General features: G+C 45.2%; 1 protein-coding gene across 2 annotated transcripts; it reads left to right on the top strand.

Annotated features, from left to right (window-relative positions):
• Positions 1-1,378: 1,378 nt before the first annotated feature.
• rgs17 (regulator of G protein signaling 17) lies at positions 1,379-13,922 on the top strand. 2 transcript variants are annotated; one of them, XM_030105966.1, is made up of 6 exons: positions 1,379-1,556; positions 5,008-5,392; positions 7,045-7,175; positions 9,978-10,052; positions 10,128-10,359; positions 10,439-13,922. In XM_030105966.1, exons 2-6 carry the CDS (start codon positions 5,390-5,392, stop codon positions 10,625-10,627), a joined length of 630 nt encoding a protein of 209 aa, XP_029961826.1. In that variant the 5' UTR covers positions 1,379-1,556; positions 5,008-5,389; the 3' UTR covers positions 10,628-13,922. The 2 variants fall into 2 exon arrangements, with proteins under 2 accessions (XP_029961826.1, XP_029961825.1); XM_030105965.1 differs by lacking the exons at positions 1,379-1,556; positions 5,008-5,392 and having other exon boundaries at positions 7,039-7,175.
• Positions 13,923-15,915: the final 1,993 nt, after the last annotated feature.

A 15,915-nucleotide genomic window follows, 5' to 3' on the forward strand; every position in this document is an offset into this window, starting at 1 on the left:
TAATCCACTGGCTGGAGAGTCCCGGTCCCTCATGTCTAAACACCCAGTGCTGCTTCACATGCATTAAGACTATCAATAAATTAAATGCATCTATTCTGGAGTGATTTACACACACTGCGTCTCGTTAATGCTTCTGCTGTGTTCGCTGGACTCTGCTGTTTGGAGGATATATTAAGTTATTTGTTTGCTATATGAACCTTTAATTGTCTCCGGAGCAGCAATAATGTCTGGGTTGACTGCGTTCGTGCAAAGTTAACAAGTGGACACACAGCTGAGTGTGTGTGTGTGTGTGTGTGTGTGTGTGTGTGTGTGTGTGTGTGTGTGTGTGTGTGTGTGTGTGTGTGTGTGTGTGTGTGTCCGAGGGAGAGCATGCAGAGTTTTGGTGCCCCCTTGTGTTAACACTGGGAAAATATAGTTTTCAACTAAGAATCTCAGAGGAGTTTGATGTGCAGATGAAACTGTTGCATGTTATTAATTGGACATCTATTACTTAATATGTGACTCAACACAAGCAACAGAGAGTCTTCGGGAAACGTATACAACAAATCTCCTGACACCAGCAAGCAGAATGAAATGGATTAAATGGATGGATGTAGGCTAATAATTGCTCTTTCTTGTGTGGAAAGTCAAATACAATGTGGAAGTTTTGAACTAAAATTCCTCTACCCTACTTTTTCAGGGAAGGTCCTGGAAGATCAATTACAATTAAATTTTTAACTGCACGAAAAACAAAGTCTTGTGAGAGTTTTCCTGTGAAATAAAAAACAATGTATAACATGTTTGTCTTTCGACATTTAAGTATTAAACAGAGCTTTTTACTTTTCTCATTATAAATCTCACTAACAGAGAACAACCTGTTGCTGATATCACAATGCTGTGGGAATTGCTCATTTGAGTGCATTTTAATATAAATCAGGTTAATCACAGTTTGTCAAATGATGTCTTCTGGGGAAAATCTCATTTTCTACACTCTTCAGTACACCGCTTCTTGCATAGATTGTTCTCATACCAAGGAACGTTCTGTTTATTTTATTTTAAATTGTAATAACACGTTGAAGCAGCAGGAATAGAGCGTCTCTAACTTTGTTCCGTCCTTTGACTGAGTCCCGTGTGTGTGTGTGTGTGTGTGTGTGTGTGTGTGTGTGTGTGTGTGTGTGTGTGTGTGTGTGTGTGTGTGTTGTGGTGGACTGTTTGCTCGTGCGGTGGAGATGAGATGTGGAGATCCTCTGTGTGCGTGTGTGTGTGTGTGTGTGTGTGTGTGTGTGTGTGTGTGTGTGTGTGTGTGTGTTCGTGTTCGTGTGTGCGCGCGCGCGCGGAGCCTCGGCGGCGCATCTTCTCTCCGGCTGCAGCCACGGAGCGGCGGCGGCGGCAGCGCGCCTGCGCAGTGCATCCAGGGGCTCGGCGGCGATCGGTGCTGAAGTGGGGCGGATGGCAGAAAAACAGCGGCGATGGACATTACACCGCGGGATTTCCACCCACGATGTCGCTAAATGAGCATCGGGACGTCGCGCGTGCATGCCCATCGGCCTAGGACACTGACAGCCCGACGCGAAGCGGTAAGACGCCGGTGATTCGCTGCACTCGGGGGCTGCTAGCCGCCGTTAGCACGGCGCTAGCCGCCGCTCCGCCGCCGCCGCCGCCGCCGCCGCCTCCTCTGCGAGATAGCGGATCTCAGGCTGGTCGGCTAAAGCTAGCACACAAGAAAGTGGGTGGTGTTTGATTTCTGTGAGGGGGGGAAAAAATGTCCGTGCGACATTCAAGCATCGTGCAGTGATTCCTCTCTCTCTCACACACACACACACACGGAGACGCACGCACGCACGCACGCACGCAGTGCGGCGGTGACAGCTCGGGGAGGGGACCCCCGTCTACCCCCGGCTGGACGGACCGTGTAGCGGAGCCGCTAGCAGAGCAGCCCGCCCGCCTCTCCTCTCTGGACTCGCTCAGGCCTTCACATGCAACAGAGCCACCGCAGCCACAGGGCCACCGCCACCACCACCACCAACTCTCCTGTCAACTTTCACACTTCTTTTTTTTTTTCCTTTCTTTCTTTTCCTGCCTCCACCCAGGCTCGTCTCTGCCTCCTCCAGTGTCGTGCACAGAGATCATGAAGTGCACGGCTCACTGCAGCTTCCTCTGGGTGTGTTGAGTCAGAGGAGCCCAGGTTATGTAGCAACTACATCCTGTAAGACTTCCTCATAAATCTCATTATGCCTGCACTCTTCTTTCGCTGAGCCTTCACAGAATACCAGATGTCACACAAAACATATTCATCTTATTTGCTTGCAGGGTGGAGATATTTATCTTGAAGATGTATACAAACAAGACTGCGAATCTCTAAAGTTCAGCAGTTTAGGGAGGAAGTTTTATCCGTCCCAAAGGCCTGGAGTGGACTCTCAACTGTGTTCACATTTGTTCTGATCAGTAGCCATTCATTGATATAACTGATAATTGTTATTGATTAATAATCCTATTATTACCTCGATTATTGGAACCTGGGTGCATAACATTAAATATTAATAATTGATCTTCAGAGCATCAACAAAAGTAAATAATCAATAGTATACATGTTGCTCGAAAACACTTAAGTGAGTTTTTACTCCTCTTGTTGTTCAGTTGTGTGATTATTAGATTAATGTTTTGCATCTATAGCACAGACGTAATGCTGAGTTGATGCTTTTCAGCATTTCCGGACTTCTGAAACCTCACCCATTTTTTTGTTTTGAGGAACCACTGAACTGAAGTTTTCTTTCTTGGATCGAGTGTTGTCAGATTTCCTGGGTGCAACGCAAACACCTTTACCAATTCATTTTTTATTTTTATTTTGTGATTTTCTCCCATGTTGAGCATGACTGAGGTGACATTAGCTGGACTGTAGCAACACAGGACTCTCAGAATATCAGAAAAGTAGGAATAAGCTGTATAAGATACCAACACTCATCTTGGTTTTTAACCCAGCTATCAGCGAGAGAGGCTGTACAGTAGCTGCTTGTATTGATTCCTTTCAAGTTCTCTGTTCTTCTTTTGTGTTGCTCGGCTGCTAATTTTAACCTCTCAAGTCGCCACAGACGAGATAATTCACAGCATAAAGAGTCTCCAGTGTTGAGGTCAACATGTGAATACTTCTGAGCTGCTGTTATGAGTAAACATGTTGTTGGAACACTAATTCCTGTACGAGAAGCATGCAGCATGAGGGTAACCGGGGCTCCGCCGCCTTCAGGCCTGCTTCAGGGACAGAACCCAGAGTACAGCTTCAGACCGATCGAACCATGTGTTGCAGAACCAGCGATAAGCTGGGTCTCTCACCAGAAGAATCTTTAAAGTAGTGCCATGAGCACGACAGCAGCATCGGTCATTTTGCTGCATTTGCTTGATTATTTAGTTAATTGTTTTGATCCTGAATGACACACTCGAGAACAAGGTATTTTTTTCTTGTGTGTGCCTTCAGTATTCGGCATTTACCAGCCAGTCAGGAGTGTTGTTGGTTCTTGGTAAAACCGTTTTCCAAAGTTTGAGAGTTTTATGTAAATGCAGTTGATCCCACCAGAAAATGATCAGATAGTTGATGTTATTGCTTTACAGGTTTAACTGAAAGTGGTGCACTATTCACTTTTCAAGACATGTAAAAATAGCTTAGATATTTACCCATTGGTCAAAAATGTTCAGGAACAGAAGCGTGACTGAGAAAAAGTTAACAGTTTATTCAATTCAGCTTTTTAAAAGTCTGATCAGTGCTCGGTTTGTCTCCTAGAAAGCAGCTTTTATCTGAACATCAGCTGCTACATCGCTGATTCAGCCCGTTTTTACCATGGGAAGACTCGAATCGCTGCACCGCCGTCGGACACTCCTTGTCTCTACCTATCAAGCTCCGTGTTTGCAAATCAACTTCAAGAGAAACCATTAAAAAGCCAATATCTACTGGTATCTGGATTTGAACTGGACACATCTGCCTTGTTTGAAAAGCTTCTCCAGGCTGCAGTCGCTCCTGCTTCTTGTTCACCTCTTCCATTAATGGTCGATGAGTCTGCTTTGAGAGCAACGTTCAGGAAGGATCCTTTGTGCTATCAGAAGATGGTATCAGCGAGTCTCTGCTGGACAACATTAGTCAGTAGTTTTCCATGGCCCCTGTGGATCGATGGGTCATCTTGCTCATTTCTTGAATTGTTTTTAAACTGAACCTCGGACTGCTCCTGGTGGAGCTTCTGTCTTTGGGTGGATGTAACTAAAGCTCCACATGTGATCGAAATGACAGTGTAGTAAATGTGGACTTTGTTGAAGAAGCTGTTATATTTACTTGCCGGTCAACTTGGGTGCGGTGAAGTGAAGTGTCCATCCAGAGCAGCGTGTCAGTCTCTCACTCTTTGCCATATTTTTCGGGTATTGCGGCCTTGTTTTCAGGGACGGACGGATTCTGGACGACCGCCGAGCCAGGTTTCCTCCTTCTTTATGCTTTTTAATTCAAAGTCAGTGTTACTTTGGGGCAAAGGTGGCCAAAATGAGCTGTTGGTGTAACTGTAGGGAAATGTCACTCGAATAAACGTCAGCTGAACCGAAGTTCTATCATGACATCTTCATCTGCGGTCAAACCAGCTTTTACTCTTTCTGAAGCCACGGACCTCAGATTAGTTCTCTCTGATTTTATGTTTTTCTGGGAGGAGAAAGATTCTCAATAATGGTTGTTTCCAAATGTGAGTATTATTTCATAGAGAGGTTTTCTTGGTTTTCTGATCGCTGATCTGGCGATGTGCTGCATTTCCTCTCTTGAAAAGTTGTGAAAACTTCCAAAATTAATCAGCGAAGGTGGAAGGAAATCTTGTTTTCATTGTTTAACGTGAACATGTAGAGTGGTTGTCTCTCAATTGGAAGGTTGCGGGATAGATTCCGTCATTGTTTTTTGAGCATGACACTGAACCTGAAACTGACTGATCTTTACATTTCCTGGTGGAAAAAGTGATTTTTGTGTGTTTTCTTTGCCTGCCTTTGTCACCGGCGCCTGGTGTGTTTCAGATGCTGCTCTCCCTCTGCGTCCTGCACCGTCCACTCCATCAATGACCCGTTCGCCGAGCTGCGAGGAAGCCTAGGAGGCCACGGCCAGAGAAGGGAAAGCAGCCAGAGAACGGAAGCAATCACCCCCACCACCCCCTCCTCCCCTTCACGTGCCGCTCGGTCAGGGATGGTAACACCAGCGAGCTCTCTTCCCTGTGGTGAAACGACGCTCCCGGCCTCACCCTCATCGTCATCGTCATCGCCATCATCTCCAGCAAACCAAGCCGCCGATCGGTTCGCCAAACAGACTCTCAACACGTGGCTTCGGCAAGCGGCCTGCTCTCACCCGTTACCTCACGCCATGACCGCTCCGTCTCGCCTGTGTTTAGGAACTCACTAATTCATGGTAAGTTTGCGAGGAATGTGGAAAGCGTCTCATCAACGCAAACAACACACTGAAAACTGAAGCTGGGGTCTGAGCTCAGCTCGGCGAAGCGTGACGGTGAAACTGAGGAGCAGCGAGGTTTCACCGATAATTGTTTTAAAAATATAAACAAATTTGAAATTTGAATCGTCTGAATCTTGTGAAAGCGCTGCAGGAGCGGCAGATCCCCTTTGTGTTAACCATTTCACCACATTTGCATGTGGCGTGAATGCGGCCTCCTCCTCCGGCTGTTGGAACAAAGCCGGGTCCTCGCCGTCGTTTGCATCTAGCGGCCTGCTTTCCCGCAGGTGCCGCCTTGTTGCTGGATGAGCGCCGGGCGCTCCGCCGGTCAGGTGGTCACATTTGCATAGCGGGCAGGTCGCTTTAGCTCGACCCGCCTCGGATCGTCGTCATTATCGCGGCTTAAATCACACTGCAGAGCGGAGGAAAGGCGAGCATTTTGATTTGAATTCGTTTTTCAAGTGTTTGATTTGAGTTTTGTTTGGATCATGACTTTACAGGTAAGAGTTCTGCGTTGTGAGTCAGTTCAGTTTCTTTTTTTTTTTTTTTCTGCACTTCTTGATGTAATATCGGTTACGTGCCTCTAATGCGGCAGTAAAATTCCTGGAAAAAAACTGAAATATTACATATGTAGTGTCTTTGTTTGAGCTGATTTTTATCGTGAAGGTTTATGAGAATCACACTCGAAGCATCACTTGATTGCACAGTGTCTCAGGCACTTTATGATTTCCTAGAAAGCAATAATGTTATTTAGACCCTAAAGGCTTTTAAATCCCTGTGTTCGCTCATGAAGGCCTTGTGCTGTTGAAGTGGCTCTTCTCACCTCTGTACTTTCTACTGGCCATGTCACAAACGCTCACAAACCCTCAAACCTTCTCTGAAAATCCACAGCAAGGCTCAGGCTTTACCACAGCAGTAAAGTAACAGTGGAAAAAGCCATGGCTATAACTCTCACCTGCTCGCTTCAGGGTTTTGTTTTACATCGCACAGTTTATTGCACAGCGTCATTATTATCTTTTGGACCATCTGACGCTCCAAACATCTACAGAAACACCTCCAGAAGGAAAGGTAAAAGATGATTTACTAATATCTGTAAAGGTTAGACTGAACCGTCACTGGAAACACTGAAGAAACGTCACTTTTTATGAATTCTGATATTTAAAGTAGGTCATTTTGTTCCGAAGGTGTCATTTAAATTCACAGTAGTTTAGTAAACATATCTTTCTTTGTCTTCACCTCCTCTGGAAATGTTGGATTTGACGGTGGAGGTGATAACGGGGATGGTTTGCGCCGAGCGTGTGTGAACGGGTGTGTTTATCTCCGTGTGGAGTTTGTTTGCACGTATTGAAATTCATGCGTTGTGTCTGTCAAAGCAGAGCAAAGCCTGGACTGATGCCAGGAAACCCTCCTACCGTAGAAGGAAGGGAATCCTCTCTGTCCTGCCTCACTTCTCTCTCTCACACACACACACACACACACACTCTAATTTTTCCCCCTGGCTCTGATATAATTTATTTCTGTTGAACAAAAAGTAAAAAAAAAAGAAGAGAAAGAAAAAAGTGCCATTTCGGATATTTGACAGGTGTTTAACTGTGTTTGTCTTTTGCATGAAGCCCCGAAGTGTGAGTGGAGTGGAGATGAGAAAAAGGCAGGCGGCTCACATCGAGGCCCCCCCCCAGGCCCCCGGACAGCCCCGACCCAACACCTGCTGCCTGTGCTGGTGCGGCTGCTGCAAGTGTCTCTGGTACTGTGCCCTCTCGACTCCTCCTTCGCTCTGCGTCTTCAACTCTGCGCTGAACGTTTGCTGCTGTGCGTCGTTTCAAAACGAGCACTTTTGACTGTCCGTTTACACGACGGCGGTGCCGTTGAAAGCACAACTTTTTGAAAACGGCATGAAACTGTTTTCAGTGGATGTTAGTCTTGAAAAGGGTTGCTCCACCCCGGTGCCCCTGAGCAAGGCACCGGGGAGGCAGGAGCCGGCTGTTGGCTCCTGAAGCTGGCCTCACTGTGGCTCCTCTCTCGCCGTGAATGAAACATTGTTTGCAGGCAGTGAATGGTGAATGTGCTGCTTCTCTCACACCACTTCATCTGAAGTGGCTGCAGCTTGTCGACTGTGACTCCGCTGTGTGTGTGTGTGTGTGTGTGTGTGTGTGTGTGTGTGTGTGTGTGTGCTGCCCGGGTCCGATCCCGGTGTGGGATCTCCAGAACCAGCCGGGAAAATCGCCTGCATTACTCTGCGCTAGTTTGTTTATTTTAAGGCGGGGAAGGATCGCTTTTATTTATTTTATTTTATTTTTTTTCAAGCTCTCTCGCCACAGCAGAGGTCTTTGCGTGCCGCAGCTATTTCACCCCCGTTTTAGTTATTTGGTAGAGATGACAGCAAATCAAAAGGGAGTTTATTGATTAGGTTTTTATGTAATGATGTTCATCACCCATTTACAGTTTCCCGACCCCCTCCGGTCCCTCCTCCCCGCCCATTACACAAGGCCCTTATCTGACTGGGGTGCCTGCTATTTCCATCCACACATCACATGCAAAACAGCTGTGAAGAACAGTATATTTAGCTGTATTGTGAGGGCGCCGGGGGGCTGCGGCCAGCTTAGCCCATTACTGCAGCACAAAAGGGACTTTGACGAGAGACGGCGAGAGGAAGGGAAGATCCTCCATGGTGGGACCGAAATAGACAGCTCCGTGTGTGTGTGTGTGTGTCACTTTGTGGACTTCAGCAAGTGTGACTGAGCTACGATAGCCTCTCCAGCTTCCCGTGTGGGTGTGTTTGTGCGCTCGTGCGTTTGTGTGCGTGCAGTGTTTTCATTTTTGATCCCTGATGAAAGAAACTAAGCCAACAATATGTCTTTGTGATCTTTAGCTTCACGCGCCGTAAAGAAGAACAGATGTATTCAAAATGGAGCCGAATGCCACAAAGAAACGAGCCGGACGTTAAGCAAAGTAACAGAAGTGTTGATAACATTACATAATGCTGCTGTGACTGTAGACAGTTTTTGAAAAAAAATAAAAATAAAGACTAAAAGATGCAAAAAAAAAAAAAAAGCAAGAAAAATTTACAAAAAAACCATCACAAATTACATTACACACTCATACCTGCTGGTAATTTAGAGTCACCAGTTAACCTCAAAGCACACACACACACACACACACACACACACACACACACACACACACACACACACACACACACATGAAGAAAACTCCACAGAGCGACTTGAGCCAGACCACCGATCTCCAATAAATGACCAAAAACACAAAATAATTTGTTACAGAAAACAAAACAACAGCAGACCAAAACACATTCACCTTAAAGCATGAATATTCCACACATAGAGTCAGAAATGATATTGAAAGAAGATCCATTGGTGTTCATTTTAAACTAGAAAGTGTAACTGCCTTTGCTATCATTATATGGAAGAGTACTTTCTGAGTAAATCCAGTATATCGAGACTTTATCTGGACTCCTCCATCATCGTCACATCATGTTTTGGCTTGTGCGGCTCTCTTTGAGAAGGCTCGGACTGGGTATGAAGTGTGGCTGTCCTGACAGTCACCGGTTCGCTGTCAGCCCAGATGTGAATGACTGAAGGTCCTGGCAGCCGCTCATTTTCCCGTCCAGCTCTGCCGGCGATCCGCTCATGATGCCGAGAACTAAGAAGCTGCACCGATTTTGTGACAGCTGGAGCCCGTGAAAGAAAACAACGAGGAAACACATGGAGCTGATTGATTGCCTAATTTAATTTTACCTGCTGGATTGATTGGATTTTGTGGATTTGTCAAAAGCATAGAGAAGGATGAGGGATTTGGCCACTTTAACTTCAACTTTTGTCGTGCAGCGGTTCTTTTCAGTCCTGTCATGTCTGTAATTGGATGGTTGGCTTGAGGAACCCCCGAGGGCCAATGTCAAGTAAAAAGTAGTAGTCCTAACACAGAACCCTGTGGAACTCCATGTTAGCTTCGTTTTGGTGGCTTTAACTTTTGTTGTTGTTTTTTTTTTTTTCCTTTGTCATTGGATACGTTGTGGAAGTTTATTCTTTGTATGCTCGCCTCGGGAGACTAACAGTTTGTTTGCATCATTTGAGTTGTATTATAATCTGTACATGGCTGCGTTCTTGAACCTCTGCGAATGCAGAAGACAATCTTAAGCTTATTTTTCTTTTTAAAAGATAAACTACAGACTTAACTACAGTATACTTTATTTTTTGCAAGCTGATCTAATTGTAACTGACACACTCTGGTACTAAAATCCGTAAAAATGAAGACAATTGCATGCTCTTGTTAATTAAAATCTTGGAATGTGTCTCATTGACCAAAATATGACATTTTATTATTTAAAGCGGTAATTACCAGTCTTTCTTTCTATGAATGGCTTCAGACACCCTGATTTTATGGCATTTTAACATGAATCAAATTGATGTTAGGCATTCAAAGACATGAAAGTGAAGGCAAGGCTTTTAAAAAACTGAGAGCAGTGGTTTGCTTTCTGGTAAACGGAATATTTTTGCAGCATTGTCACAGTTTCTCGTTGTCGCTGCAGGAATGAAGACCGGATGGACAGGAGTGACCAACAGACCTGCACCAAGATGGACAGTATTGAAGCTGCTGAAGAACAGTGAGTCCCGGCTCCTCGGCCGTTTTCTGGTGCCGATTCCGGTTGTTCCACCGCTGCGTTTGCGCCCCACTGCAGACACCCCAGCCTGGACGAGGTGCTGTCCTGGGCGCGGAGCTTCGAGATGATGCTGCGCTCGCTGGAGGGCCGGGAGATCTTCCGGGAGTTCCTGCGGTCCGAGTACAGCGAGGACAACCTGCTGTTCTGGCTGGCCTGCGAGGAGATGAAGAAAGAGACCAACCCGTCGGTGGTGGACGAGAAGGCCAGGATCATATATGAAGACTACGTGTCCATATTATCACCCAAAGAAGTGAGTGGCTGTCAGATTTAGGCTGATTTCATAAAGCAGCGACAGCTGTGACCTGAAGCGTTTGTTCTCTGGGCCTCAGGTGAGTCTGGACTCGAGGGTCAGAGAAGGAATCAACCAGAGCCTGGCGGAGCCGAGCAACCTGATGTACGAGGAGGCCCAGCTCCAGATCTACACCCTGATGCACCGCGACTCCTACCCCCGATTCCTCAACTCCTCCGTTTACAGAGATCTCCTGGGCAGCAGGAGGCGCACCTGCCTCGACACCTAGACCCTCCGCAGCGCCGCCGTCGGATACCAACAAGACTACTACTTAAACGTCAAATACTACTATGGTACCAGAAGCCGGGTTTGGAAAATCTCTCCCTCTGTTTCGATTGAACAGACTGAATGACATCCATGATAGCTGGCTGTTTTCTTTCTTTCTTTTTTTTTTATTTATATTTTTTAAAGCAATTTTTTAAATCCAGTTCTCCACTGGAGCCAGGTCAGCCTCTGCTGGTTGATGATTGGTCAGTTTGAGACCATTAGCGCTGGCCAGTGATTGTTTTGATAGCAAATTGTGCTGTATGTGCGGCCGAGCGGCCGGCCCACGTCTGCTGGCTGTCAGTGGAGCCTGGTGACCAGCTGCTGGGTGACTGTGGACAGAAGCTCCTCAGGCGCTGTTGGACAGGAAGCGAGAGACACCAGAAGGACAAGCCTACTGTTCCTGTACTGTAATATTTAGACCTCATGCTTTTTTTTTCTTTTCTTTTCTATTTTTTTTTCTACCTTGACTTTCCCATTCTTTTTATTTTATTTTTTCCCCCCATTCCTCAGATTTTGTTCCTCCACTGTCTGAACATGACACGACAGTTCATAGTTGTTGATGGGAGTTAAAGCACTGGCTCTGCATGCATCTCTCTCTCTCTCTCTCTCTCTCTCTCTCTCTGTCTTTCTCTCTCTCTCTCTCTCTCTCTCTCTCTCTCTCTAAAGTAGCTTGACAATTAAAAGCCGCGGACTGCAAACCGTTTATTTGGCTGTGAAAGGGGAAGGAAAAAAAGTTGACTTCTGCCAATTTTAAGCTTACTGCGGTTGTTTTTTTAATATTATTAACAGCAGCAGAAGCAGCAGCATCCATCCACTCATCCATCCATCCATCCAACCTGTCCGTCCATCTGAACGTCCATCTGAGCACTTTCCTTCTTTGGGGTTCTTTAACTGGGAGAAGTAAGGGCTACAATTGTGGTTGGGCAGCTACATCTATTATTACTCATGAACTTTTAAAGAAACAAAAAAAATCTCTTCACTGAGATCAATCACAATGCCTTTATGTGTGAGAAAAGGCAGCGCGAGTGCTGCTGGAGTTTTTTTCTTTCTTTCTTTCTTTCTTTCTGGAAAGCAACCACAGTTTGTCCAACAATCCCTACCTCCCATCTCCTCTTCCTCCTCCTCTCCCTCTTCCCTCGAACGCGAATCTTCACAGCCTGACAAGCACAGGTGCGCAGTGTGGTGGGGGAATCACACAGCTGGAGAAAATAACGACAAAAAGAGCCAACTCCAAATAGTCATCTATCTACATTTTGAAGTTTTCTATGTTGCAGAAGAAGAAGAGGGCAGTAGCAGAAATCAGAGACGCTGATCTTGGGTTTGGCGGGCTTACTGGGCCCCGACCTTCGTCTGTAAGGCTTTTAGCCTCAGACGCTGTAGATAACCCGGCAGCCCTCGTGGCTGGACGTCCAATTAAATAAAAAAAAAGAAGAAGCAGATAACGTGCCAAACGCGGTGCCAGAGATATTTGACGCAGGCCGTGGAGTCTGGGTCGTTCCTGCCGGCCGCTCCAGCCGGCGAGGAGGGCTGGTAAACAACAACAACAACAACAACGTGCTGTCACGCTACACACTAGCCTTCTTCAACAAAGCCAGCGAGGCTGTCGGCATGTTGAGGGTGAGCAGCTAGCTCAGCGCGCTCGCCCCGTGCTCCCACTGCCGGCCCTCACATACACACACACACACACACACACACACACACACACTCCGGTCTCTGATCCGATTTTGACAGCATGTCGCCGTGACGCCGACTGTACGCGTTGGATACAGTCACACAGAAGAAAACAACAGAAAAAAGCAAAACAGAGAAGTTTGAGGAGGTCTTGCCAAATGTCCAATTAACATTTTTATTCAATTAAGAAAAACGACATTTAAAAAAAAGCAAAAAAAAAAAGATGTGAATATTTTGTTCCAGGCCTGTGGATGTGCCGTAGGAAGTGCATGAGTGCAGTTTATGCTTTTTTTTTTTTTTTTTTAAAGAACTGAGCCTCTCAGTGTATTCATCACGCCACTTGATGGATAGCTGACCTCCTGGCTGGTTGGTGTTGGTTGGTCAGTCGGTTAGCGCAGTCTTAAAGTGGAGCGGTGCCACTCCCGGCACCGGGCGCCGCCCGCCGCTCACGTGCCAAGCTTTGGTCCCGACTCGCTCTGCGGGGCCGGTGGTGCCCGACGTCTCGCCCGCTCTCGAAGTGCAATTGGATGCAGTTTGCGGCGACAGAACGGAGTCGAGTTGACACACAAAAAAAAAAAAAAAAAAACAGCTTTCAGACAGATGTGAAACCTTTTCTTACCACTGAGAAACTGGCGGTCGCTGGTGAGCAGGTTTATTTTCCTTTTTTTAAAAAAAAAAACAAGACTGAAACATGAGATTTTTATCTTTTTTTATTTTTTTCTTCTTCAGACTTGCAAAGTGACGAATGCTAACAAGATAAAAGTGCCAGCTCGGTGCAGACCAGTCGCCACCCCCACAGTTCAGCAGTGTTTGTTATTAAACTATTTAACCTTGGGCAATACAGTACTGACACGCGGACTACATTAATTTCCATAAGGGCTTTGACTGATGTTGCTTGGCTGCTTGATTGAAGAGCTGTGCATGCATGCGCCCAGTCGATCGGGAGCAGAAAGACGGCCGAATAATCGACTCTCGCGCGTCGATGAGCGTCTCAGACGTCGCATTTGAGCGACTCTGAGACTGTTTTTTTTTTTTTTTGTTCTCACTCACGACGCTTTCAAGTCCCTCCTCTGCACAGTACAGCTACGTTTCCTTGAGTCTATCTAGCAATTACCACAAGAATGTTTCACCAAGAACCAGATATTTAGAAGAAGAAAAAAAAAAAAAAATCATGGTGCAATCAAACCGAGTTTACATTTATAAATTGTGCGATGTGTGTACCTTATGAAACACTCGAGCTGGGAGCCGGCTCGAGTCTCAGTTCTAAACAAGTCTTTGAGTTTAAGACTGAGCGCGTTTTACAGGGAGGACGGACAACGGCAGGCGCTCTGCTCACCGTCCCTGTCCCTCTTAATTTATTGTGACTTTTACACAGCGGGGGAGAAGTACACGGTTGTTTATTTTTGATAACTTTTACAAGCAATGACGATGATGTGAAGTGATGTAGTGTCATCGCTGCGTTTCGATTTTCTGTCTATAAGATTTCGATGGATTCCAAGTGAGTGGGTCTGTGGATTTATTGACTGCAAAAAAAAAAAAAAGCAAAAAAAAAGAATAAAATATGAAATAATTGTTGAGAGCTGAAGTGTCCTGACGGGATGGAGGGTTGCGAAGCTTTGGCCTTACTGACACATTTTATTTTATTTTTATTTTTATTTTCCCTTTGTATTAAAAAAAAAAAAAGAAAAAGAAAAAAGACAAAACGTCTCTGTAGGCTTTTCACTACCTCTCATGTTGGTTAATTTATTTCACATCTAGTTGTCAATGTACAAGTTGTTTTTAGATCTACTTGAAGCCTAACACTGTAAACAAAAATGTGCACAGAAAATGTATTTGAGAGGGGTTAAAGAAAGCCTGGCCTAGTCAACATTAAATATATATATATACTTATATCCATCTATATATATATATTGTTTGTATGTATGTTTGTTTTTAATTGTGTTGAGCTGAACTAGATTTTTGCATCTCTATAACGATTTCAGGAATCCACTGTCTAAGGGCTAATCCCATTTTTGCCTATGCAAATCTGTTGCTGTGGGTGAGTTTGGAAAGGTCGAGCTCCTTTCGCCGGTTTTAGACGGACCATGGTTTACATTGCCCTTTGCTGATGTTCTTCAATCTTATTCAGCAAAAATGTATGCTTATTTTTTTTTGGTTTCTCTATGATTATATAAATACGATCTATATATATCATATGATATATATATATATAGAGAGAGAGAGAGATATACACAGAGAAAATAGTATATGCCTTCGTGATGAGATATATATATATTAAAAAAAAAGAAAGAAGAAACCTTGCTGAAAACAAATAAATGTGTTGTATGACATTATGTGGCTGTGTGCTGGAGTTTTGGAAAAGATAGAAACTTTCATTAAGAGGGGGAATTTTAAAAAAAAGAAGAAGAACTTCATGACTTCCTGTGAGGCCTCCAGATCCAGTGTTCGGGCCGCCTGTCGTTTCTCCTCTCTGTGTGTTTTTTGTTGCCGCAGTGAGGGAGTTTGCTGTGAGCCGGGGTCAGAAGATGAGACGCATTGTAGAAGTAGCACAAGTAACGGTCCCGTCGTTTCTTCATGTTAGAGTCGCACCGAAGGGCTGAAGAGTTGAAGCTGGAAACAAACTTGTTGAGTCAAAAAAAGGAAAAAAATCTACCATTGATTAAAAAAACCTGCCATGAGGTCATTTCCATTTTACCGCAGTCGGTCGGCTGGTTGGACGGCACCGTGGTCTGAACTCGTTTTTCTACCCGTCTCGTTTTTGTAGCTGCGTTCGGTCAGACTGTCACTGTGTTCCGATTACAGTAGCGTTGACGTGAAGCAGAAGTGGAGCTGAGGCCTGACTTTGAGGCCTAATAATGGTTGTACAGATTTTATTTTGGGAGTTGGGGGGGGGGGGGGTTGTTGATTGTTGGATTCGGTGCCTCTCTTACGCTTCACGACAGACCTCAAGATCTCTTTCTCTCGTCCGTCTCGCTCTGTTGCTAGCAGGCTGAGCGCAGACGGCCACTTTACAGCAAAAACCGCACCCGTGTTTGTGATTCCTCCTGAATGGATTCCCCCCCCCCGCCCCCCCCCCCCCCCCCCCCCCCCCCCCCCCCCCCCCCACCTCCTCTCTCTCGTGCCTCCTCCGGAGGCGTCTCGTGCCACTTTGGGGGAAAAAGAGGCTGGAGTTTGTGCAGGTACTGCTTGACTGAAGGTGGTTTTTCAAAAACCGTTTTAGGCAATCACTTTTCTCTTTATTGATTTCGATGCCTAAGCCTCTTGGTTTCTGTCATGCCTTTGTAGATAGAACGCAGTCATCGACGAATGAACTGCGGGAGAAAATGATTTAAAAAAAAAAAAAAAAAAGGAAAAAAAAGATTTTACCGTCACTTTAGGCGATTAAAAGGAAAAGTGACACTTTTTCTATTCAGCATGCTTTGTGCTAAATAAATGAAATAATTCAGTTATTTGCTATAAACGATACTGTATGAGTATGTATTCAAGTACTGCAGTATGCAGACAATTAAAAAATATGAGAAACTCTTTTGAGAGGTTCATATTTTTCTTCTAGTATGTTTGACTAATATTGATGGTTAT

The sequence above is a fragment of the Salarias fasciatus genome, chromosome 13, assembly GCF_902148845.1.
Source record: "Salarias fasciatus chromosome 13, fSalaFa1.1, whole genome shotgun sequence".
NCBI lineage: Eukaryota > Metazoa > Chordata > Actinopteri > Blenniiformes > Blenniidae > Salarias > Salarias fasciatus.